This window comes from Anopheles moucheti, chromosome 2 (genome assembly GCF_943734755.1).
Source record: "Anopheles moucheti chromosome 2, idAnoMoucSN_F20_07, whole genome shotgun sequence".
Classification (NCBI taxonomy): Eukaryota; Metazoa; Arthropoda; class Insecta; order Diptera; family Culicidae; genus Anopheles; species Anopheles moucheti.
The window spans coordinates 27,750,735-27,774,850 of record NC_069140.1 but is presented as its reverse complement, the minus strand read 5'-3'; the positions used below and the strand labels follow the sequence as shown (position 1 = coordinate 27,774,850).

The 24,116-nt window shown below is 46.2% G+C and overlaps 5 protein-coding genes across 9 annotated transcripts; 3 read left to right on the top strand and 2 right to left on the bottom strand.

The window, feature by feature from the left end:
* The first annotated feature begins 835 nt into the window (after positions 1–835).
* LOC128309893 (putative sodium-dependent multivitamin transporter) lies at positions 836–4,114 on the top strand. Its single transcript, XM_053046390.1, has 6 exons — positions 836–949; positions 1,273–1,494; positions 1,572–1,912; positions 1,983–2,625; positions 2,698–3,114; positions 3,291–4,114. The coding sequence occupies exons 1-6, from the start codon at positions 836–838 to the stop codon at positions 3,366–3,368; spliced, it is 1,815 nt and encodes a 604-aa protein (XP_052902350.1). The 3' UTR covers positions 3,369–4,114.
* A 103-nt stretch (positions 4,115–4,217) lies between these two features.
* LOC128298369 (uncharacterized) lies at positions 4,218–6,479 on the bottom strand. Its single transcript, XM_053034121.1, has 4 exons — positions 5,986–6,479; positions 4,834–5,848; positions 4,614–4,749; positions 4,218–4,354 (listed from the first exon to the last, which is right to left on the bottom strand). Exons 1-4 carry the CDS (start codon positions 6,477–6,479, stop codon positions 4,218–4,220), a joined length of 1,782 nt encoding a protein of 593 aa, XP_052890081.1.
* A 2,139-nt stretch (positions 6,480–8,618) lies between these two features.
* On the top strand, positions 8,619–15,695 carry LOC128298220 (dynactin subunit 1). 2 transcript variants are annotated; one of them, XM_053033965.1, is made up of 7 exons: positions 8,619–8,753; positions 8,841–9,105; positions 9,181–9,299; positions 11,624–13,545; positions 13,618–13,781; positions 14,013–14,731; positions 14,812–15,695. In XM_053033965.1, the coding sequence occupies exons 2-7, from the start codon at positions 8,929–8,931 to the stop codon at positions 15,410–15,412; spliced, it is 3,702 nt and encodes a 1,233-aa protein (XP_052889925.1). In that variant the 5' UTR covers positions 8,619–8,753; positions 8,841–8,928; the 3' UTR covers positions 15,413–15,695. The 2 variants fall into 2 exon arrangements, with proteins under 2 accessions (XP_052889925.1, XP_052889926.1); XM_053033966.1 differs by lacking the exons at positions 8,619–8,753; positions 8,841–9,105; positions 9,181–9,299 and adding an exon at positions 10,248–10,334.
* Positions 15,696–16,240: 545 nt separating this feature from the next.
* Positions 16,241–24,021, bottom strand: LOC128298221 (endoplasmic reticulum chaperone BiP). Of its 4 annotated transcripts, XM_053033967.1 has the most exons (3): positions 23,916–24,021; positions 23,293–23,839; positions 16,241–19,648 (listed from the first exon to the last, which is right to left on the bottom strand). In XM_053033967.1, the coding sequence occupies exons 1-3, from the start codon at positions 23,916–23,918 to the stop codon at positions 17,694–17,696; spliced, it is 2,505 nt and encodes an 834-aa protein (XP_052889927.1). In that variant the 5' UTR covers positions 23,919–24,021; the 3' UTR covers positions 16,241–17,693. The 4 variants fall into 4 exon arrangements, with proteins under 4 accessions (XP_052889927.1, XP_052889930.1, XP_052889928.1 ...); XM_053033970.1 differs by lacking the exon at positions 23,916–24,021 and having other exon boundaries at positions 16,241–19,582; positions 23,667–23,682; XM_053033968.1 differs by lacking the exons at positions 23,293–23,839; positions 23,916–24,021 and adding an exon at positions 20,887–21,034 and having other exon boundaries at positions 16,241–19,686.
* Positions 21,424–22,160, top strand: LOC128298224 (mediator of RNA polymerase II transcription subunit 22). Its single transcript, XM_053033972.1, has 2 exons — positions 21,424–21,618; positions 21,689–22,160. Exons 1-2 carry the CDS (start codon positions 21,522–21,524, stop codon positions 22,006–22,008), a joined length of 417 nt encoding a protein of 138 aa, XP_052889932.1. The 5' UTR covers positions 21,424–21,521; the 3' UTR covers positions 22,009–22,160.
* Positions 24,022–24,116: the final 95 nt, after the last annotated feature.

Here is a 24,116-nt window from a genome sequence, read left to right as displayed (position 1 = left end):
TTTTGGGTTCAAAAGCAAACCCAAAAGAGTGGTGCTCTTTTCGAATTTAGCCTTTGACACAGTTTCCTGCGGAAGGCTCCACATAACAGTCACCTCAAGAGCCTCTTCAGGTGCCTTTTCGGCATTACAGTCCCGTATGTATACATACACACTCTGCGCTTTAATTCCACTCGAAACAATATAAACAATATAAAGCAACCTAACAAAAGCCACGGACTTGCATGGTTCGGCAGGAAACAAAATGAACATTCCATAGAGACACGATCTTTGAACTTACTACCTCTCGTCACTGAACGAGACACCCTTCAACGATCCCGCCTAGAGGGTGATTTCTTCAAGCACGTGCAATTACTCGAACGATATCTCTCGCCGCGTTGACGTGTTGTGTATGGGTGTGTGAGAGATTGCCGGACACGCTTTCCTCGGATTTCCCAAATGGTTAGGCATATAATGAGGTGGTTGGCGTTCGCCGCCTGGCAGTCGCTCAAATCGGGACCGACCGTGAAGCAGGCCACACCGGCGCTGGGCTTAGAATGTCATAAGTTTTTGCATTTAACGAAGCGTGGTTGAATCGTGCCGGACGAAAAAAAAAAAACAAGTGGTGGTAAATAATTAGATGCTGCTTATAAATCGCAACGCGGGCAATAATGTAGCTTACGAATTGTCCGCAATTAAGCAGTTAACTGACGCGCTCGTCACCTAAAGCATCTAGCTTTGGTTTGCTTTCTAATCAGTGTCTTTTTTTCCGTCCGCTCTTACAGGTGTTAGCCGTTTGTCGATCAAGTGCCGTAGTGGAACGTATGATATTTGATAAGCATCCACCATCCACATCATCATGGCTTCATCGTTCGGTGTGTGGGACTATGTGGTGTTCATCGCGATGCTGCTCGTGTCCGCCGGAATCGGAGTGTATTATCGGTTTTCCGGTGGCAAGCAGAAAACAAACACGGTACGTATTGCAGCCCGGTGAAAAATTGGCCCTCGAGATGTGGAAAAGCATCAAACAAAAATGGGCATTTCGAGTAAATTAAAAGAGCTTCTAAAACTCCACAATTCGACAACTCTTAAGTTACACACCACACAAAAACCCAAATTCAACTTAGCACCACCAATTGGTACCGTGAACCATTTTGAAAGCATACCCATAACAATAACATACGATCGTGCGATCTTTCGCTGGACTTTGGACCCGCGAAACACGCCGGCGAACCCGATACATAGCGCTCGTTTTCTTTCACGCTGTACCGCTGTTTTCATTCCCTTCCCGCACAGGAGTACCTACTCGCGGATCGCAACATGTCGATCTGGCCGGTATCGTTCAGCTTGATGGCCAGCTTCATGTCCGCGATCACGCTGCTGGGCGTGTCGAACGAAAACTATCAGTTCGGCACACAGTTCGTGGCCATCAACCTTTCATACGGGCTGGCCACCCCGATCGCGGCCTACCTCTTCCTGCCAGTATTCTTCCGCCTGCAAGCCTGCAGTGCGTATGAGGTAAGACCGAACCGGGGTAAACCGAATGCAAAACATTCGACGTTCGAAGTGATCATTAACGATTTTTTTCCCCCCAGTATCTAGAGAAACGTTTCGGCAAAAAGACACGACTGGCTGCGTCGTTGGCGTACACGCTGCAGATGATTCTGTACATGGGAATTGCGGTGTACGCACCGGCCCTAGCCCTACAGGCTGTTACCGGGCTGGATCAGGCCTATTCGATACTAGCGATCGGTGGCATCTGCACGTTCTACTCAACGATCGGTGGCATGAAGGCGGTCCTGTTTACTGACGTCTTTCAGTCGGTGCTAATGTTTGCCGCCATCTACGCGGTCATTATTTGCGCGGCCATTAAAGCCGGCGGACTTGGACCGATCTGGGACGCCGCGTCCGACGGTGGACGGTTGGAGATTTGGAAGTAAGTGTTGGCATCATTCTTCTCCGTTACCCCGAGTTCTCACGTATCGTTGTTTTTTGTTTGCTTACAGCTTCGATCCGAACCCAACTACGCGCCATACCTGGTGGACGTTGACAATTGGTGGTATGTTTACCTATCTGTCGCTCTATGCCGTCAACCAAACGCAAGTGCAACGGCTTAAAACGGTGAAGAATTTAAAATCTGCCCAGAAAGCACTGTGGCTAAACTGGCCCATTCTGTCGCTGCTTAGCCTCAGCACATCGTTCAGCGGGCTAGCGATCTATTACTTCTATCGCAACTGTGATCCCTTGAGGCAGGGCCGTATTAAGGTGCGCGATCAAACTATGCCACTGTTCGTGGTCGATGCTATGGGTGATATGCCCGGTCTCCCCGGCCTGTTTGTGTCCGGTATCTTCTCCGCCAGTCTGTCGACCGTATCGGCAGCCCTCAACTCACTGGCGGCGGTTACGCTCGAGGATTATCTGAAACCACTGTACCTAAAGGTGAAGCGGAAACCATTGCCCGACCTGCAGTCTAGCTTCCCGAGCAAGGTGATGGCGTTCCTGTACGGTATGATCTGCATCGCTGTGGCTTTTCTCGCGCAAAAGATGGGCGGTGTGCTGCAGGCATCGCTCACGATTTTTGGCGTTGTCGGTGGACCACTGTTTGCGCTGTTTTCCATGGGAATGTTCACAACGCGTGCCAATCAGCGGGTAAGTCAAATGTTTCGATCAATATTTTTTTCCATATCTTACATATTCTGTTCTGTTTTTGATGTGTACCAGGGCGTGATTACGGGATTGCTAGTGGGGCTATCATTTTCGCTCTGGATAGGCTTCGGGCAACCTAGACCACCGATAAAAACGCTCGACTTCTCCGTGGAAGACTGTTCCGACTTCGGGGGTTTCAATCAGACGAGCCTACCGCTGGCGATGGCTCAGCGAGCCGCAGAACCGCGTGACGATTCTGATTACTTCTACCTTTACCGGGTGTCTTATCTGTGGTTCAGTGTGCTTGGGTATCTTGTGACGTTCATCGTTGGCTACGGGACCAGCTTATTACTGCGATGGCGCGGTGCTCAGGGTACCGAGCGGATCTACCTGGACGAGCAGCAAACCTATATAAACACAGACTTATTTTCACCCCCGGTTGCCCGCGCCATGAAGCAGCGGATGGCAAAGTTTATCGAAAACGGTGGAGATGTGCGTATGACTTCGCTGGAATGTTCGAAATGATGCGAAACCATCCAGCATTCCTATCATTCCCCCCTATCACCATCCTGCCAAGAATACTAATCGCTTAATTTTTCTTTCTTACTCTCATTTCTCCTCACTAACGACCTGCTCCCTGATTCCCGTTGGTTTGGTTAACGCAACAGATTGACGCTACAACTAGGCAGCATCACAGTAGTGTGGAGATACCTACGGCTGCTAAGCAAGGTGCAAGTCCACTCTAATTGCCAATCAGACACCCTCTTATTCCCATCCCATCCCTATCATTCAACGGCTGTGTAGGATACATGTGATGTGTTCCACTCATCAACAAGCGCACACAGAAAATGCACAACGTGTGTGTCACCTGTATCGCAAGCCAGCTTTGCGTTTCTCCTCGATCCTTCAAAAGGATCGCAACTCTATGCACTGGCACGACGTAAGAACTGGCCTCCGGATCCGGTTGGTGAATGCGTTAAAGCTAAAATGTGCTACAAAATTTAAAGAAAACCAAACAAGTCTTCCAGTAGCGTGACACACTACCGATTAAGCTACCAAGTAGAACACAAGAACAAAGTGTACATGAGTGTGTAAGGAAGTTGTTATGTACGCGCTGTGTGTTTGAATGCGCAACATTTCCTGCAACTAACGTTAAGCAACGACCTGAGACAAATAAATTAGCTAGTAAATTAGAAGGCGTATGACTGTAAACACGCGGTAGTAGCAAATGCAAATGTGCAGCACACGTAAACGTACTTCATTGTTTAGTTTTGTTTAGTTGATCGCCAGTATAAGCTACGAAAGTGAAGTTATATATGGTAGAGTTGTAATTTATACACCCGTTTGTATGTGATCGTTTGATGTATATAATAGAGGCAACATAGTTGTGCAGCAGCGAAGATCGCTTAGGAAAATCAGGAAACAATAGGAAAGTTAAACCAATATACACAATGCGAACTGTATTTCATAAGACAAAAATAAAACGATACATTCATGATGAAAGTTTTATTAAAACCGGCAAGAGAATATTCAGAACAAAATTATGTAACGCAATTGGTACTTCTGGAACACACTGTTGCAGTTATTCCACGGGGTTAGTGTATGCGTGCGTTCAGTGGATTTAGTATTCTTCCGACCATCAGCGCCATATCTAGCTCGTTATCTAAGATGCAGAACAGAAACGGATAGTTGACGGCAAGCTCGACCGGGTTTTTGTAAAGCGATGTAAACCCTGCAATCAAGAGAGAGATAGAGACAGATTATTTTAAATGCACGCACATTTCAGCCAAATGAAACACGAATGTACAAAAACGAATGCACATCTCCACCAATGGCACCAACGGTGTACGGAATGCAAACGAGACCCATAGCACCAACGCCCACTCATCATTCGGCAGTGCAATTACAGCCATCGGTCATGCAGAAACATACAATGATACAAATGCGCCTCGGTGCAGTAGCATTCGCTTTGCGTCGTGTTACATAATTACGCTTTAGCTGCTGCAGCGAATGCGTCCGGATGTTAACGTTGATCGATTGTTCGATGTGCTTCGCGTAGACTGTGGGATCTTCCGTCATGAGGGAGAAGTCAGCCCGGGACGGTTCAAAGATATCGTTAACACCCAGCTGTGTAAAAAGAAACGGAGCAAACGAAGGAAAGTGGCAATAATTCGATATAAATCAATCCCATCGCGCACGTTTGCATCTTACGTTTTGCAGATCGCTCGTCAGGATGATGTTTCCCTTGAGATTAAACTTCGGCACGATCGTTTTCACCCAGGTTGGGCTCATCTGTTCAGTGATTTCACGCAGACTCGGCACATTTTCGCCTATCTGCAGCAACTTCAGCACATTGCCCAACCCAAACTCGTAGTCTGGCAGTACGATGAGCAGCTTGTAATCCTCAGAATCCAACTCCAGCTCGATAACGGTGGATTGAAGCCTTTCGATGTATGCATACTTCAGGATCGTGTTGTACACCTTGTACGGTACCTTCACAATATCCGTTTCGGTCAGATAAAAGTTGTGCTCGATCGTATCATCCAGCAAGCGGTACGCATCCGGTTGCTGAAGGAAAGGATTCTTCCGGCCCGTGGTATCTGTCGCGCCGGAGAGAAATGCGGACGTAGCTAGGATTGGTGGCGCACCGGTCGTTACGTCCTGCAGTAGGAAGTTTTGCAGAAACCGTTGATGGCTGATGATATCGATCTCTTCCGGCTGTCGCTTCACACGAAGCGATCGTCTCCGTTGGGATGAGTTTGGATTGCGGCGCTGGAGCAAGCGCTGTCCACGTTTGCGCAGATTTCGACGACGCTTTTCGCCACCCGTTGCCTCGGTGGGTTCGTCGCCTTCCACCGTTGCGGTTTCGGAAGTTTCCTCCGTTGTTTCCGCTAGCGTGGTAGTTTCCTCCGCTGGTTCGGATGGAATAGTTGTACCCATATCCACGTCGACAGTTTCATCCGTGCTCTCGGATGCCTCCATCGTTGTTGTTATTCCATCAACCGTACTCTCCGTAGTTGACTCCTCGGGAGATGCCATCATGGTTGTGGAAGAATCCATCGATTCCGTTGAATTTCCCATTTCGGTCGCTGCATCGGTTGTCGTATCATCCGTTTCCAGTTCCGTCGCGGTGGAAGGCGATGCAGTTGTGGTAGATGACATTCGCATCTCGGGTATATTTTCCAAGTCGTACCCATAAAACTTTAGCACCGATTCATACTCCGGCCTAATGAGCAGGTGAATTACAATGAAGCACACAGATTGATTTCTTCCCCAAAATCAAATGACCCGCACACACACATAAAGGGTTTTGGGGGTTTCGAATTGTAATCACGCATCATCCACGCATGTTACCATACTCACCTTATCGTAATATTTTCACTACTCAAACTAAGCCCATTTAATAGATTTTCCCTTTGGTAGAAATAACTTCGCAGCCTGCGATGGATGTCCCTGTATCCGACCCGCAATACATCCTTATCGTACGGCACTACCAGCTGCTCGTGCAACTCGGCCGCACTCTGTCCGGCTGATCCTTCATACAGCGCAACGAGAATGCTGGCCAAGGCGCACGGCGAGAATGCTATATTGTTTCTGTTCCCTTTCGAATGCTGGTGAAGCACCCGAAACCCGAGGTGATTTGTCTTGTCGATCATCGCCTCGAGTGGGGTCACCTTTTGGATACGGATTTCCTGCTGCGTCGGTCCAGTTGGGGCCGGCTGTACCGGTGCAGCGCTGTAGCTTTCGTCCGTCCCGAAGCTTAAGCTGTAGAACTGAGCGTTTACCGTTGTTTGACACCAGATCGCAACCACCGCGATCACGATCGCGGCAAGAATGGATGCTGTGTACCGCCTCATCCTTAGCACACACACACACAACAAAACGGTTTGCGGAACAGTTGGAGATCAACGACCACGATCACGTTATAAAATTATCGTTCGCTCGCTTAATACACGCTTTAATCACAGCACACGAGATGATCGCACGTTACTACTGCGATTCATCGATCGCACACATTTCGAACGTGTTTTTTTTTTTTGTGTGTGTTCTAGACAAGACGGAAACCCCCCACAGCACAACAGCGACGGAACAGACGCTCGGAACACGTTCTACAATCGACTAACTTGTTTGGCGCCCAGATGATCTTCTTTTATAATTCATCGCAAAATAAAGAACGACCGAAAAGAATGCCGATGCCTCGCTGACGAGGTAGCCCGAGCGCGGAATCCCGCCTTTTTTCGTACCCATCCGGTGGTGCTTTTATTGTGTACGAAGACTGCGCACCTTTGCACCTTTCGCATGTCTTCCACTATTCTGTTTCCGTTTCGTTTCTGTGCGTGTGCTCTTCGTTTCAGTTGCTTCGGTTGCCAAGGTATTGCCGTGTGTAAACGCCCAGCAAGAAACATCAACAACTCGCGAAACTCGTGCGTAAAGCTTCTTGCATCATGTTAGCCATAGTAAAAGAGTATCGATATTGGGGCGCTTTTCGAGGGATTCACGTTGCTGGCATTTCGCAGAGTCATCTAGTACCACCGGAGAAATTCGTCACAGAACGTACTGCGATGGAATATCTTACCAATTTCCGCTGGCAATACATATCGATTAGCAGATTATGTATTTTCATACACTTGATGGTCATGTGTGTAGACAAATGGTAGAAATTCTTATGCTCATTTGATCATTCCAAAGCCGGTACTATGTCCCACATTCTACATGACCCACATTTCTTCAATCAATATGATAGAATGTACTAAAAGGATGCTACAACAATGCGATTTTTCAAGGATTTTTTCTATTTAACAGGACTAATGGTGTCATGTCTAAAGGGTTTTTGTCTGATACCTTGAAGGTCGTGGATTAAATTTCACTATTACCTTCAAGAAGGCAACTGGATACCCGAGTATTTTTTTTATCTTTAAACTGCAATTACTTTTGATTCATTGCTTGTATTGACCTGAAATTTTCAGTAGCCTCCCAACATTTTATTTCCAATTTTGTGGTGTATACATTGTCATTTTCAACAAGCAGTAAGTATTTTATTTTAATTTATTTTAAACTTTACCACCTACCACCGGTTTACAAAGATTTGCAAGAATATAAATAAATAGAAAACATTTTTTAGCTACGAAAACCGTTAATTGTATAAGTAAAAAAAGGAAGGAATACCCGGGTATGCCGGTTGCCAACTTACTTGTATAAATTTGGTTGACAACTCTACGGTTAAGGGGATTCAAAATGGAATTGGCTGGCCGACTATGTGAACGGGTCGGACGTTATCGGACAAGAATAAGTGGAGCGCTATTTCGAAATCAATTTTAATCCGTTTTGAGAGATTGTAAGCGACGAACTTCATCAGGCGGTTCGGATGCTGAAAAGGACTGACTAACTCGAGGAGTAGTACTTGTAGAAAAAGTTTCATATATTGGCTTGGACGTTAAATCTCCAAAGTTTTACAGTTCGAATCTAATCTGTTACAGCCTCATCGCAATGACTGCCCAAATTAAAAAGTTGAAAAAATAACCCTAGTCCACCAATAAAGTTCCTGTAATATAACCCATTAGGTCGTTACGCCAAGTCGTTCTTAATTTCATGTAAATTTTCGAACTCAAAATGTGGTTCTAATCTCCAACAACACATGGTTTAATAGGTACAATAACGTGTTCAATCATGTCGTAAAACATCAGTGCTCAGCTTCACGAAAGCTGTGGGACAAAATGGGACTCCTTACGAAACAAGGATTCAAAACAAAATTGTCCTAAATATGAAGTATTAGCAATAAACAACCTACAACAATTTTGATTAGCTGTACACGTTGTACTGCTGCTGATTTTCCCGCTTTTGATCGGTGCGTGAGAATGAGCAAAGCGGGTATCTCACTAATGAGCAATCGTGAGAACACTGATCGAATTCTGTGCTACTCGATTTTTGCTCGATTATGCTGTCATTCGATGGAATGTCAAATCGGGACAGTGATTTTTTTTTCTATTGCCCAAAGTTCCACTTCGGTCAGTGCACAGAAAGGTGATCAAAATGTACACAACTACTCTTTATTTATTGTGAATGCAAAAAGCAAAAGTTATATCACCAATCTCGCCTAAAGAGCAATAGTTTTATTGCGCACAAAACAACAGGTAAATTGCTGGGCTGTTTGCATCGAGCACGGCACCTGTGAAGCAATGGGGAACCACTGATGACATCAACGCCTCTGTTCTCCACAGTGAAAGCAGCAACAGCAGCAAAGGTACACCCGCACATCGAGGCACCAGCAGGCACGGCAAAACACACCCCAAATAGAAAGATCCCGATATGGCCGAAAAGTATGTAAAAATTGGCCAGCGTGTCGAACTAACCGGTAAGGATGTACGTGGCACGATTGCGTACGTCGGTATGACCTCGTTTGCGGTCGGCAAATGGGTTGGCGTAATATTGGATGAAGCTAAAGGGAAGAACAACGGATCGATAAAAGGACATCAGTATTTTTCGGTAACGTAGCCAATCGCCTGCCGTAGGTTGTGTACCGTATCCGTAAATTGTCTAACTAACGCACCTTTATTGTAGTGTGAGGAAAACTATGGAATGTTCGTACGGCCAACGCAGCTGGTGTTTATCGATGACGCTGGTAATCCGATCGAGGATGCACAAACACCGGAAGAGAAACCACGATCCAGATTGAGCAGGTTAGTATGCAATAGGGGGCAAGAATGACGCTCAAAACCCATGGCCGTTACCCAACGCCCCTTGTTTGTGGCTGCAAACGAACCTCCTTTGGGTTTCAATCGTTACCTTTGGAACCATTTTGCCGTCGTCACGTCGTATGTGGTGCCACCCGTTACTATCTATCTCTTACGTCTTTCTCTTCCATCTACATACTCCTGTGTAACTTTTGTCGTTGTTAAAAAACGCCCGCTAGTGCTAAGCGCGCAACTGGCAGAGTACCGTAAGTGCCAAAACACAAACACCCGCAAAAACACACACACATTTCGTTAAATCTTTTATAAATTGCTGTTTTTAAAGCGAAATGCTACATTTGTTCATCATCCCCTGATCCATGTCCACATTTGCGTAGGTTACCTAATTTTTAGTACGTCACGTTCTTACCCTTTCATGTACACGGTCCGTTCCTCCTCTATTTCGTTCGATTATTGTTTTGCAGAAGATGCTTATAGCTCACGAAAAATAGTGCGTTTAAACAGTTTCCGGTCTGAATATTTGTTATGCATTAGGCACGTAACCTGTTTTAGCACCTTCATCTTCATTCCGGATGTGTTGGGTTCGTTTCCGGGTCCGGTTTTTTTTTTTTTTGGTTGTAATTAGATTGACTAGGTGTAATAGATGTTTCGAATCACACTGTTGTTTTTACACTCATAGCTCTTCATTTTTCGGAAATCGGGTAACACGAGAGTTGTATGAGGCCACAAAGTTAAATTCATCCCCAGAATGGGTACTCATCCATCATCTTAACGAATGTGTCTCCACCAAAACATACCCAAAAATGCAGCTTCTGTTCGCTGTTTGCTGCTGTTTGCTGCTGCCGATGTTTTAGCCAAAGCAATACGCTTTCGTATAGTGTAATGGGGCGCAATCTAACTAAACCTTATCTTTATGTATTTCAATGCACACAACCTCATCTGTCGCGCCTCAAGTGCGGGCTCTGTTCGATCACTCGCCTCAATGCCTGGATCGACACAAACGTTTACGGCCAAGCCAACAGCGTAAGTGTGAACGATAAGTTTGCAACACCAACCTGTAGTTTGTCACCCCGAAAGTATCAAACATTATCCTTGCAGAGTTCCCGTAACGATTATTATTATATTTATGTTCATTTCGTAAACTAAATTCTTTATTATTCTATTGTAAGCAAAGGTTCCAAATTTTCGACAATGTTCAATTATGGTTTCTATTGTCCCTGGTTCGTTATTAATTTAGCGTAACGTAGCTCTATTTTTCCATTTTCTATGCTAGAAATTTTCTTACCGGAGCATAATTGCAATATTTAACCCATTATCTTTCTCTTTTTCTTTCCTTTCCCCCCCCGTAACACATCGTCGTTGCCTAATGTAACACTAATCAATTCATCCGCCCGCCCCGATGTTCCATTCTTGTGCGATGGTTCTATGTGAACACGCTCGCTACTAACAACTTCGTGCCAACAAAACCATACAAAACCCACCTGGTTATACATCCATCATCCTGTTAACCATCCGTATTCGTATGGGTTGTACGAAACGGTCCACTCCCACGGTAATCCTTCTTCTAAAAAACCCCACGACAACAACGATCAGGGTGCGCCGAAAGTCTCCGGTTAAGCAGCCGCAAACGAAGCGTGCCTCCATGACAATGACACTGTCAACATCCAGGTTATATTTAATATCATCCATTTACTTAGCAATATTATGATTTTTTCTGCCTTGTTTGCATCATCATCTTGTGTATAGTCACTGAATATTCCTTTCTTGCAATTGCAACCGATGCAACCTTCTTTTGCATGATTCCACGTTTCGCACACATTTAAGGCTCTTCGCAAACAAATTTATACGCGACAACATCATGACCGCAACGCTATTTTGTTGCTGTTTTGGACTGCATCCACATATTGTCTCGAAATTATTCTTCCTTTTTGTTTTGTTAAGTTTTTGTTTCCTTTTTGCTATGATATTTTGCTTGCATATCCTTGAGTGCGTTCTCCTTTACGAAATTATGCGCACACGCGTCTCTGGTTTGTTTCGTTTTCCTGCTGCCCGCACCCGTTGGTTGTGTGTTTTCTTTTCTGTTTCTTCTTGCGCTTCTATACCGTATCAACACGCGCTTGTTCTGTTGTACAAACCGAATAATGTTCCTTATGTAGATATTTGTACTTTGAGGATATTGTGTTGTATCCATTATAGCGCTCTATTCAGCTGCAATGTGTCTTCTGTGTTTCGGTGATGCTATAGTGTTGTAGAAGGTCGGTCATATCCTAAAGCCCACGCCTTATTAAAGCCTGTTCTGTTCTTTCTTTTAGCTCTAGGATGTCGCTTAACCGCAGCACGAGTTCGCTCGGTTCCAAAACGCAACTAACCTCTCCGGGCAGTGAGCGGGCCTCGGGCCAATCGTCCATCCCGACACCGGTATCGTCCATCCCGACGATGGTGAAATCCGATCGGCATGAACCGCTGCAGCGATCGCACATGAGCCCACCGGAATCGCTCCAAACCTCCAAGCGAGCGTCCTTCGTCGAGACCGGTTTTGTGGAAACGCTGAAACCACAGTTCACCCCGGGACAATCGCTCATTTCGCCATCGCCAGCACCGACGCCCGCTCCCGGTCCATCTGTCGAGGATCGCATGCTCATGATGCAGATGCAACAGGAGTTGGAAGAGATGCGTAAGCTAAATACCGATCTAGCCGAAAAGCTGGAAACGCTAAAATACCGCCGCTCGGAAGATCGTGAGCGGTTGCGTGAGTTCGACAAGATGAAAACACAGTACGAGCAGCTGGTGGAGTTCAAGAGCAAAATCATGGACGCGCACTCGCAGCTACAGCGCGATCTGCAGCGGGCAAAACAGGAAGCGAAGGATGCAATCGAGGCACGTGATTTGCACAGTGAGGAAATGTCCGAACTGGCGGAAAACGTCGAACTGATCACGCTCGACAAGGAGATGGCGGAAGAGAAGGCCGACACGCTAGCGCTCGAGCTGGAAACGGCCAAGGAGCGCATCGAAGAGCTGACGCTGGATCTGGAAATTTTGAAAACGGAAATGCAAGAAAAATTGGGCTCGAACGGTACGGCCGGTGCGGGTGTAATCAGTGGCGACGGTACGGGCGTAGCGTCGACCTACGAATTCAAACAACTGGAGCAGCAAAACGCACGCCTACGGGAAACGCTGGTACGCTTGCGTGATCTTTCCGCACACGAAAAACACGAAATACAAAAGCTGGAAAAGGAACTGGACACAAAGAAATCGGAAGTAACGGAACTGCAGCGCACGAAGGAAAAGTTTTCCGCCAAAATCGATGAACTGGAGGCGCAGCTGAGTGATCTGCAGGAGCAGGTGGATGCGGCACTTGGCGCGGAAGAGATGGTTGAGCAGCTGGCAGAGAAAAAGATGGAGCTCGAGGATAAGGTAAAATCGCTCCAGGAAGAAGTGGCCGAACTGGAAGCGCTCGAGGAAGTGCACGAACAGCTGGTCGAGAGCAACCACGAGCTGGAGATGGATATGCGCGAGGAGCTCGATCTGGCGCATGCGGCAAAACGGGAGGCAATGCGCGAAAAGGATGCCGCCCTGGAGACGATCGTCGACCGTGACCAGACGATACTGAAGTTCCGCGAACTGGTCCAGCGGCTGAACGAACAGTGCCAGGAGTTGCGCGAACGTTTGAGCCACGAATCGACCAAGCAGCAGCAGCAACAGCAGTCGAAGGATACGGCACTCATTACGGAGACGATCGACTTCAAGCAAATGTTTGCCGAATCGAAGGCGTTTACGCGTGCGATCGATCTGCAGCTGCGCCAGATCGAGCTGACGCAGGCGAACGAACACGTGCGCTACCTGACCGCGTTCATGCCGGACGTATTCATGGCACGGGGTGGCGATCACGATGCCATCCTCGTGATACTTCTCGTGTCGCGCATCGTCTTCAAGTCCGGCATCATTGTCAGCCAGGCGCGGGAACGGTTTTCCAACGTGCCGCAGATGGACCGGGCCGCGATCCTGACCGGCCACGAGGTGGCACAGTTCGGGTTCCGGTCGCGTTTGCTACACCACGTTCACAATCTGCAGAGCATTATGCATCAGTTCCTGTTTAGCATGACGGGTTGTAAGGCGGATACGCTGCTCAAGATCGGTGCGGCACTGCCGGAGATGCAGGCGCAGGAAAAGATGGTGGACGAAATTGTCGATCTGCTGAAGGCGAACCAGCTGGATGAAAACTCTTCCACCGACAGTAAGTCGAAAATGGTGGAGACAGTTTTGGGAGCGAGATTTATGTGTTGCTTTTGTATCATTTCTCTCACAGATCTGGAAAAGTGTGTAACATTCTTCAACGCAATGTACGTGGTATTACTGACCGGTGAGGATCTCGTCAACGAAACGCAAATTGTGCGCGATTGTACCGCATCGATCGGTGCAGCATGCGATTCGATCGCGAACGATTCAAACATCGTTAAGATATTGATTAAGGTATGTTGGTGTGTATTTATTATCCTCTGAAAATTTATTTATCTTCAAAGTAATTACATTAGATTAGATCTTTATAATGTATTCTAGAATGACTTGCTTTTTGAGATTGGAAGTGTACGCTCATGATTCAGACGACACATTGCTGAAGATTTAGCTGCATGACTCTTCTCAAAGCATTCAAAACCTACCACAAGTAGTTAATTGTTCTTCGTTGCATTCATTTTACCACAGCCCGGAGATGAAACCAGCGATTCAGGACTACTCCTGCAGTACATTCTACAGAACGTGGAAAACATACGGCAACAGCTGAAACTCGTCAAGCGTCGCCTGCCACAGGATATCGCAATCACAAAGTGCAACCTCTCGATGAACACGCTGCGCAATCTCAAGCGTACCGCCGAAGCACTGAACAAGGTGATGAGTGTACTGTTCTACGCTACCCGCCAATGTCTGCAGCTGGTCACGCTGGATCCCGAAACGGAAACCTCCGTACCGCACGACAAGCTGTGGGAAATCCTATCCAGCGGTTGCGAGAAGGTGTATGAGCAGGATGATCTCGGACCGTCGCAAAACGTACGCAACGTGCTCAGCGCGGCCAGTACCGATATGGGCCAGCTCGCACAATATCTGCTCGATCACGAGTACGAAATCATCTCGGCCACGAACACCGCCAAACCGGAGGAGAAACCGGTCGCGCCGATCATACTGCGTGCGCAGGCAGTTAAGAAACAGCTGGAAGAAACGAAAACACTGACGGCAACGCTCGAGAACCGAGAGGCGGAAATACGGCAGCTTAAGCTGGCCGCCAAGCTGAAGCAGAACGAATTGTCCGAGATGCAGATACGGAAAGATTTGGCCGAGAAGAAGCTGTCCGTGCTGCAGCAGGATCACGAAACGAACACGACACGGCTACAGAAGCAGTACGATGAAGTGTGCGCCAAATTGAAACAGTACGTAATTGGGTTACGCGCGTTGTATGTGCTTTATAGGATTAATGTTTTGTTTTCCTTTTCTCCCGCCCACATTGCAGGAAGGAGAAAGAGTTCGAAGAAACGATGGACCACCTGCAGAGCGATATCGATTCACTGGAGAGCGAAAAGAGCAGCTTGCGCGATAAGCTGAAAACGTTCAGCTCGCGTAAGGTGGACCTTAAGACGACGACCGCGCTGGACATTTCGGCCAGTTCGCCGTACATCGCACAGGAATTGTCGCTGCTGAAGCGTGCGTTCAAGGACGAACGAACGGAACGGTTAAAGGTACAGGCAAACGAATACCGGAAAATACTTTCCGGGTTGGAACCATTGCACGTACCGCAGCCAAAGGACGATCGTATCCAGGAACTGGAACAGAAGATAACGCGCGTCAAGCACGATCTGATCATGTCGCTGGTTAAGGGTGCGGAAATACCTTCCACCCATACCGTGCACGGTAGCGTCTCCAAATCGATCCTTGATCACGAGAATCACCAGAAGCAGCAGCAAACGCAGATACGTGCGAAGGCGGAACAGCTGGCTTGCGATGTGATGCAGGAATATCTCAGCAGAAAGCCACACCGTGCGGCAAAGGCCGATTTTGCTTCCTTCCCGTCGAACGAACTGTCAGCGGCGTTTCGGGTAAACGTTCGTGTGTAAAGCGATGTCTTTGCGCTTTTAGGCGCGCGTGTGTTGGGGTAGGATAGATTCTTGCTAAGCTTAAAGTGATTTACTCAGGATCGTGAGGCTGGCTTACAACTGCTTACTTATGCAAAGAGGCCAGCTCGAATACGCAAAAGCTCACGGTAACGCTCAGTCCTGATTTTTGTTGTTGTTGTCCTTATTTATTATATAATTTTGTGAGTTGCGCTGTACGTAATATCTATATAGTCCCATAAATCAAAACACATTGTGCAACACGTGGAAAGGCCGTTCAAGTAGTTAAATCTGGTCTGGAGGTTCCAATCGCTACTGGGCGGCTGTATGCCTCACAATACAACACACAGGACTGACTATCCAATATAAGAGAAAGCAGCAAACCAAGGTGGCAGAACGCGAAAAGAAAACATTGCTAGTTAGTTTAGTGTTCTTTACAAAATGTGTTAGACATAATCGAATTTGTTTCGTTTGTGTGTGTGTATTTAGTTAGTTTTCAAGTTCTTTTTAAAATCGTGGATGCTTACAAATTGTGCATTATTTAACGTAACTTACATTCATAAGACTCAATGCGCGGAACACAATTGTAGTGGAACCTTCTCCTCCCCTAATGTACACCATTCCTTTCTGCTTCCTTTGGGCAGTAACAACCTTGTTAATAAACGCATCGTGATATGAATACTAATAACTCGCACACTTCTTCCTGTTTTATCGCAACAAAATTGAACTGAAAACTGAACCCGGATTAGTTCAAACAATTTCTTTCATTTACTCATGGAGCGATCGTCATTTTTGTATCATCTTGTTTCTTTTATTTTATTTTTCTCTTCCTTACATTAGGTTCAGTCGATGGACGAGAAACAATGAAACGAACTGAAACGGAATTGTAGCACTTAGGGTGTACAAGGTTTTACATGGAAACTAAAGGATCTTGAAATCGCACATGTGTTTACCTAAGGTTTTCGTTTATCTGTAGAGTTTGTTCCGGAGGGGGTTTCCCTGTTTCTCACTGTCTGGGCAGTAGAGAACGTGCTTTACATCGTTGATTAACACAACATTAACAGAAGTCTCTCAGGAATGGTAAAAATAACACAAAAACAAGCGAGTCAAAGATCAACTTCTTGAGGTAAAACTTCTTCAAGGCTTTACAGATCGGATTTAAGCATATTATCAAGGTTTTGCTTTCGTTTGCATCATTTCTCGCTCTGGTTGAGGGACGCATGAATTAGGATGGTGCTGTGAAGTTAATAGTGAAGGAAGAAGCTTCACACTATCAGCACCCCCGTCTTCATATTCTACCTATTACTGCACCGTGCATAACACAGCACATTAATGGAACTAACGTAATAAGAAACACGATCCGCGCTGTCTGTGTCGGTGTGGAAGGTTGAAAGGACATGCAGCAAAGTGCCCCGGGCATATCCTTGTGAATACCTTGCTGTATATCTTGAACACCTTCCCTTCTGGGGCCTCCAGGACCTATTTTTGCTACTTTTCTTTACTAGTTGCGCGCTATTTTCTGGTTTTCTGCCTTGTGTAAGTATTATCTTTAGGATTTCTGCACTTCTCTTGCTCAATAAATAAAAAACAAAAACTGCGAACGACTCATGCCTACATACATCTACTCTACACACCTACCCACCGCTGTTGTTGTTGCTCGGACATAATATTATTTGTTAAACAATTACAAACAAACGAAAGCTTGCAACTATTACTTTAAGAGAAAACAAAAAAACACCCCTGCGTAATTCTACCGTGTGTGTGTGTGTGTACTGCTCTTGTTTTATCGCTCTGTTAAATTTCTTGTTATGAAAACTTGTTCCACACTAATACGAATCTCCATTTTCTTCTGTTTGTGTTTGTAATGCGTGTTTTGTTGTTGGGTGAGTATCACTCATCTAGAAAATAAGATGAGACTCGGAAAATGTGCTGCTCCAACGATCTTTCCATATGGAGCGCATTGCGTCCGGGATAAAAGGCGCCAATAACTTCCAGCACGCTCCCCCCATATATCACTATCGATAAAGTTTGCGATGAAGTTGACTGCTTGAGATGTGGAAATGAATTCTCCCCCGAGAGATGGATAGAAACATTGTTGAATGATGCCCACATCACAGCAAGTGTTCCAAATAGCGCCCCCACATGATAAAATCATCACAAAACAGAACAATGAGAGTGTGTGTGAACGACGATTTTAAATGTGCATTTTTACGGCAAATGCAATTGCTTTGTCGTTATGGAAGGATCGCGCCTTTTCTTCGGGGTCGGCAAAAGCATCTTTCACTTACAGCTCATCCTTCAGCTCATCGTCATCTTCACCACCGGCCGTCGGTGGTGGGGCACCGCCAGTACTGGCGTACAGCTTGGCAATGATTGGCTGCACAATGTCTTCCAGCTCCTTCTTCTGTTTCTTGTACTCTTCTGCCTCCGTATCCTGGTTTTCGTCCAGCCACTTGATCTTCTCGTCGATCGCTTCCTCCATCTTAGCCTTATCGTCGTCCGACACGCTTGCACCGAGCTTATCCTTCGAGCTAAGCTGATTCTTCAGGCTGTATGCATAGCTTTCCAGCTCGTTCCGTGCCTCGACACGTTCCTTCAGCTTCTTATCATCATCGGCAAACCGTTCCGCATCCTTAATCATGCGGTCAATATCATCGGGGGTCAACCGGTTCTGGTCATTGGTGATTACGATCTTTTCCCGGTTGCCAGTACCCTTATCCTCGGCCGACACTTGCAGAATACCGTTGGCATCGATTTCGAACGACACTTCAATCTGTGGGATACCACGCGGTGCCGGTGGAATGCCGGTCAGATCGAATTTACCCAACAGATGGTTATCCTTCGTCATTGGACGCTCACCCTCGTACACCTGGATCGTGACGGTGTGTTGATTGTCCGAGGCAGTCGAGAAGATCTGTGACTTCTTCGTCGGGATGACAGTGTTGCGCGGGATCAGCTTCGTCATCACACCTCCCACCGTCTCAATTCCCATGGTCAGTGGGTTGACGTCCAGCAGCACAATCGCATCGGTATCCTGTTCGCCCGAAAGCACACCGGCCTGTACAGCGGCACCGTATGCGACAGCCTCATCGGGATTAATACCACGGGATGGTTCCTTGCCATTGAAGAATTCTTTCACCAGCTGTTGCACCTTCGGGATACGAGTCGATCCACCGACCAGCACAATCTCATCGACATCATTCTTCGTCATGTCCGCATCTTCCAGCACCTTGTGCACGGGCTTCATCGTCGACCGGAACAGATCCATGTTCAGCTCCTCAAACTTCGCCCGGGTAAGCGTTTCGCTGAAATCATCACCCTCGAAGAACGATTCAATTTCAATGCGAACCTGGTGGCTAGCCGAAAGGGCACGCTTCGCCTTCTCCACCTCGCGACGCAGCTTCTGAACTGCGCGATTGTCCTTGCGAATATCCTTGCCCTTCTTCTTCTTGTACATCTTGATGAAGTGATCCATCACGCGCTGATCGAAATCTTCACCGCCCAGATGGGTGTCACCGTTCGTGGCCACTACCTCAAACACACCGTTGTCAATGGTCAACAGCGACACATCGAAGGTACCACCGCCAAGATCGAACACCAGCACGTTCTTTTCACCATCCTTCTTGTCCAACCCGTACGCAATGGCGGCCGCCGTCGGTTCGTTGATGATACGCATCACCACCAGTCCAGCGATCGTTCCCGCATCCTTCGTAGCCTGACGCTGCGCATCGTTAAAGTAGGCCGGCACCGTGACGACCGCGTGCGTAACCTTCTTGCCCAGATAGGCTTCGGCCGTTTCCTTCATCTTGCCCAGCACCATGGCGGAGATTTCTTCCGGCGCGAACACCTTATCACCCTGGCCGGTCGATACCTTGATGTGTGGTTTCGAATTCTTCTCAATCACCTTGAATGGAAGCAGCTTAATGTCGTGTTGCACCGTATGGTCGGTGAACTCGCGCCCGATCAAACGTTTCGCATCGAACACAGTATTTTCGGGGTTCGTCGTCAGCTGATTCTTGGCGGCATCACCAATCAGACGTTCACCGTCGGCGGTAAATGCCACGTAGGACGGAGTAATACGGTTACCCTGATCGTTGGCAATAATTTCTACGCGTCCATTTTTGTACACACCGACGCACGAGTACGTCGTGCCGAGATCAATACCGACCACCGTACCAATATCCTTGTCCTTCTCCTTCTTTTCCTCCGCCGAACAAGCCAACACGGCCAGTACGACCACTAGGGCCGATTGTGTTAATAACTTCATTGTTGTTGTACTGTGGAATAGTGGAAAAATACGACAAAACCGAATGCAAATTAGCGAAAGGTAATTTGTAAATTAATGTAAGTCAGGAACAAACGGTGCACTCTCTCGTAGCCTACTAAAATGACACGAAACACGTGGTACGGCAACTGTGACACGCGAATTAGAATAACTATGCAGAAATACCACATCGAACAATCGCAATTAATAAGGGATTTGGAAATAAGAAGACTATCTAAGCAACCTTGAATAAGTTCATCCCCCATGCCGCCACATAATCAATTCAACATCCGCCATAGGGCCACGTCAGTGTTCGAACGAGCAGCATTCGAACAGAGAGCGGCACAATTAACAAGGCAGGCGACGTTCATTGTTAAAACCAACGAAAAAGAATACACACTGAGAATATATCACTGAATATTTAGGTCATTCTTGACTGTTTAATATAAAAATCACGTCATCTTACGCGACTCGATTCAAACGCGAAAAACAACCGTTATGTCTGTTGACCCCATTACACTAGAAGCTCCCGTGTATCACTATATAACGCCGGTATCTAGAGAGGAGTGCTTAGTTCGCACCAGTAATACAACAAAAGAAAGCTGTCTAATATATTCCAAAACAATTGTACAGATTACGCATTACAGTTCTAGAAAACTCACTTAATTGCACCCGACGACGATGAGCAGGCGAGCAAAATGATACCCAACTTTCTACCACAACGACTGAAATAGAACTACAAAAGCGTCTTCTATCCCCAAGAGAGCCAGGCCTGCTCCAATGCAAAAAGAACACGTCAACCGTTTCCGTGCGTACTACCTATCCTTTTCTAGCCTGGCAACCGTTAAATCGACTAACCGGGGATTTTCCATCTCTGTTTGACGCTGGCTCGATGCGCCCGAGCGCATTGAAGCGGACGGAACACACGCACGAAAAATGGCCCCCTTAGCTACATCTTTTTGCGATTCTGGCTTCTTACTACTTTTTTTTATCGCCACACCACCACCATTCTAGAATGTTCTGCTTCGTCCCGGCCAAAATGTCCTGTTTGGGGTCTACGCACTCTTCTCCGGCATTTCGATAACCCTACAACATATCACACTCTTTTCGCATACCATTTATCACACACCGCCGTGTTCGTGTCGGTGTCATTGCTACCGGCACCTTGATACAATTTGTTATAGCACGCCTAGAGCGCTTACTTTCAACTTACTTTTATGTATTACTTCTTCCAGCTTACAAACTTCACCAAGCACTAACGGGACTTTTAAACCCTGTAACAACTTGTAATCACAGTATTGCAGAGACCAGATTCTCGCCTTGCTTTTCTCTATTGCTGAACTGGAAATGATCGACCTGTGCTACCATTCGCCCAGGCTTTATTGTTCCTAAAGTACACGTCAACCGTAGAGTAGACGGGCCTCACGCACACCATCGAAACAAGGGTGCATGACGTGTTTCGTTAAACTGGTGGGGGATGAATTTGACATTTTCGTTTAGAGACAGGGGTTTCGTTAAGAATGTAAAAATATCACAGAAAGCTGAGATGGAAAAAAAATGAAAAAGATATCTCATTATAGGCTATGTTCATCGAATACACAAATTCAATTAATAATCATTCCTGATTATTTCCACCTAACACGCATCGTACTATCGAGCGAACATTGTTCTTGCCCATGCAGCATAAATTATGACAGCTTGGGTTGGCATGCTATTTTCTGTTTTTTCTTTATCAATCGTAAACAACTGACGAAACAAACAGGAATTTTTAACTCATCCACGAAATTTGATTGCCGCCGAAAAAAGAATTGCAGATAGTTCTAATCAAACATCAGCAAATATCTAAAAATGCAGCGCAATCTAACGCAATCCAAGGAAGCCCTGTTGAAATCCTACAATTCTCGACTGAAGGAAGACATTCGAAGCATGCGAGAAAATTTCGAAGGTAGGTGTCCTTTTCAGCCCCCGAGTTTTTGTTCGTTTGTTGGCAATTTGCGTCCTGTGTTTTGTTTCAGAAATAATTCGGCTTGCCAAAGGTGAAAATGATACCCAACTATCAAAGATAACGCAATGCGAACAGGACACGTACGAAACGCAAGTACGTGCAGCAAACATTGTGCGGGCTGGCGAATCACTTATGAAGCTCGTGTCTGACATCAAACAGTACCTAATCCTGAACGATTTTCATTCGGTCAATGAAGCCATCTGTAGCAACTCTACGCTCTACCGTACCACACAGATAGATCGCGACAACAAGTTGATGGCTGTCCGGGATGATATGGCGGCCGATCTGTACGACCTCGAGGAAGAATATTACACAAGCATTTACAAGTGAAAAGATAGGTTTATTTGCCTTAATAATAAATTAACATAACACACACGATATGGGTGCGATTTTATTTAGAAGCTTTCTTCTTTTTCTTCGAGCTGAAACGATCGAGCACACTTTTCGATTCAAGCGGTATGAAATCGGTCGATTCCGGTGTAGTTTCTTCCTCTGCCAACAGTTTCTCCTTGATCTCGCGCAACTCGTTGGCCGCCTCGCGGAAACGAGCTTCCGTTACGTTACGTTTAATCTGGACAAGTTTCGCCTTCGACACGCGGTTCCGTTTGCGCGGCTCAAAATCTATCCTTGGTGGTTTTAGGGTCAACAGTTTTACCTTGCGTTCCAGTCGTTGTTTAGCGGAAGGTACATCGACCTCATCGATTTGTGTAGGATTAAGAGCAATGAATTCGGCAGGAACCTTCTCGAGCAGTTTGTGTACCTCCTCTTCACGTCGTTGCGAACGTGATTGGTATGGATTAGCTTCAAAGGTGTCGAAGTTCGGTTCGCCCGAACCAGGTACAATCAATGACACGAAGCCCTTTGTTGTACCTAAACCGAGAATATCCTCATATGGACAAAATCTGATACTACTTATGGAACCGTCCGTGCTATGTCTAATATAAGGCTTCATTCTATCTTCATTGGAATTGTGCGTTCTGCGGTAAACCTCACACACATTGCCCATGGTCAGTGCTAACAGTCCGCGCTGGGACAGCTCGATCTCTGACGCTGCTATATTGATGTGATACGTTTCGAGCGGACCTTCCAGCTGTCGTATGTCCCATATTTTTACCTTACGATCCAAACCCGCTGTTGCCATGTGAATACCTCTAGGATCGATCGTGATTGCAGTCAACGGAACCGGGTGACATAACATCTTAGCAAGCGGATCTCGCACCATCGGTGACCACATTGACACGACACCACTCGAACCACCGATACACGTAACCGCGTTCCAAGGGTTTTGTGTCATTGCTGATATTTTTCCCATTTTGGTATTGTAGTTTCCTACTGACTGCCCGACCGATATGTCCATCCACGAAAGAAACCCATTCTCTCCGGCACTGTTCAGCAAAAAGTGATACGGCAGATACTCTAACCGTATGCTCCGATGCATCGTCTTAATGCAATGCAACTCCGTTCCTTTGTTATCATACACATGCACCCAGTTTTTCTGCGCTGCAGCGTACATCGTTTGATTCATCAACCATGCAACGTCGTGCACCGATTCCATTACGTTCATCTCGCATAGCAGCTTCTTTTGTACCCAGTCGAATGCTCCAACGTGGCCACGTTTCCCGCCCAGCAGCAAGAACTTACCGTTCTTCGTATAACGTGCGCGATACGGACCAAAGTCAAGAGCTAAGTTGAAGTGTTTCGTTGCTGTTGTTATGTCCACATTGTCCACTATTTCCTTTTGCGTGATGTTGGTTGTGCTTTCGCCTTCATCCGCTTCAAGATAACCTTCCTCTTCGTGCAGTAAAATTTCCGCCCGAGCAGCTTGCTGTGCAGCGTACTCAATATTAATGTCCTTACGCTTTTCATTGATTTTATGCAATTTTGATTTCACACCGGCTATATTCATAGATTCGCCCCGCGAATGACGCAATAAAGCGGCCGGATCAATGGGAATTTGAAGTGCTTTTTGATGTTTCTGTCTAATGGGTGCATTTTGGTAGGCATTTTTGTCACGTTTTCCTTTTCTGGTTGCCGGATGTTTCCCTTTCTGTTCCGATTCTATGTCCTGTTTTATTTCAACCTTCGGGAGTGAAGTATCCTGGTGTTCCTCTGACGCATTGCTTGCTTCTTTCTCGGTGAAATAACGAGACGTTTTTTTGACCTGAAATCATAGTTAAGCGTTTTGGTCTTTCATATACACAACGACATTTACAGAAGCTTACCGCTTTGTTACTTACCATTTTGTATGTACGTTAATTAAAGGTTTTAAATGAGAAGAAAACTTTTACAAACGATTCAAAAGAACAGGAACAATACAGCGCAAACCATGCTTTCCAATTGTTGTTCAATGCGAAACGTCAACAACTCAAAACTGTTTGACGTTTGAGCAGACTTTTGTTTTAGTACAATAAACATTTTCGTTTTATTCTACAAAACAA

Bases quoted from the DNA above. Each gene is read 5' to 3' on its own strand.
- LOC128298220 (XM_053033965.1), top strand. From the start codon at position 8,929: ATGGCCGAAAAGTATGTAAAAATTGGCCAGCGTGTCGAACTAACCGGT. The intron at 9,300-11,623 runs GTTAGTATGCAA...TCTTTCTTTTAG, and splicing joins CCACGATCCAGATTGAGCAG to CTCTAGGATGTCGCTTAACC. The intron at 13,782-14,012 runs GTATGTTGGTGT...ATTTTACCACAG, and splicing joins TCGTTAAGATATTGATTAAG to CCCGGAGATGAAACCAGCGA.
- LOC128298369 (XM_053034121.1), bottom strand. From the start codon at position 6,479: ATGAGGCGGTACACAGCATCCATTCTTGCCGCGATCGTGATCGCGGTG. The intron at 5,849-5,985 runs GTGAGTATGGTA...CCTGCTCATTAG, and splicing joins AGTGAAAATATTACGATAAG to GCCGGAGTATGAATCGGTGC. The intron at 4,750-4,833 runs GTAAGATGCAAA...CTTTTTACACAG, and splicing joins TGACGAGCGATCTGCAAAAC to CTGGGTGTTAACGATATCTT.
- LOC128298221 (XM_053033967.1), bottom strand. The intron at 19,649-23,292 runs GTGGCCACGTTG...AATCGGCCCTAG, and splicing joins CTTGCTGCTGGGCGGGAAAC to TGGTCGTACTGGCCGTGTTG.
- LOC128298224 (XM_053033972.1), top strand. From the start codon at position 21,522: ATGCAGCGCAATCTAACGCAATCCAAGGAAGCCCTGTTGAAATCCTAC. The intron at 21,619-21,688 runs GTAGGTGTCCTT...GTTTTGTTTCAG, and splicing joins CATGCGAGAAAATTTCGAAG to AAATAATTCGGCTTGCCAAA.
- LOC128309893 (XM_053046390.1), top strand. From the start codon at position 836: ATGGCTTCATCGTTCGGTGTGTGGGACTATGTGGTGTTCATCGCGATG. The intron at 1,495-1,571 runs GTAAGACCGAAC...TTTTCCCCCCAG, and splicing joins AAGCCTGCAGTGCGTATGAG to TATCTAGAGAAACGTTTCGG. The intron at 2,626-2,697 runs GTAAGTCAAATG...GATGTGTACCAG, and splicing joins CAACGCGTGCCAATCAGCGG to GGCGTGATTACGGGATTGCT.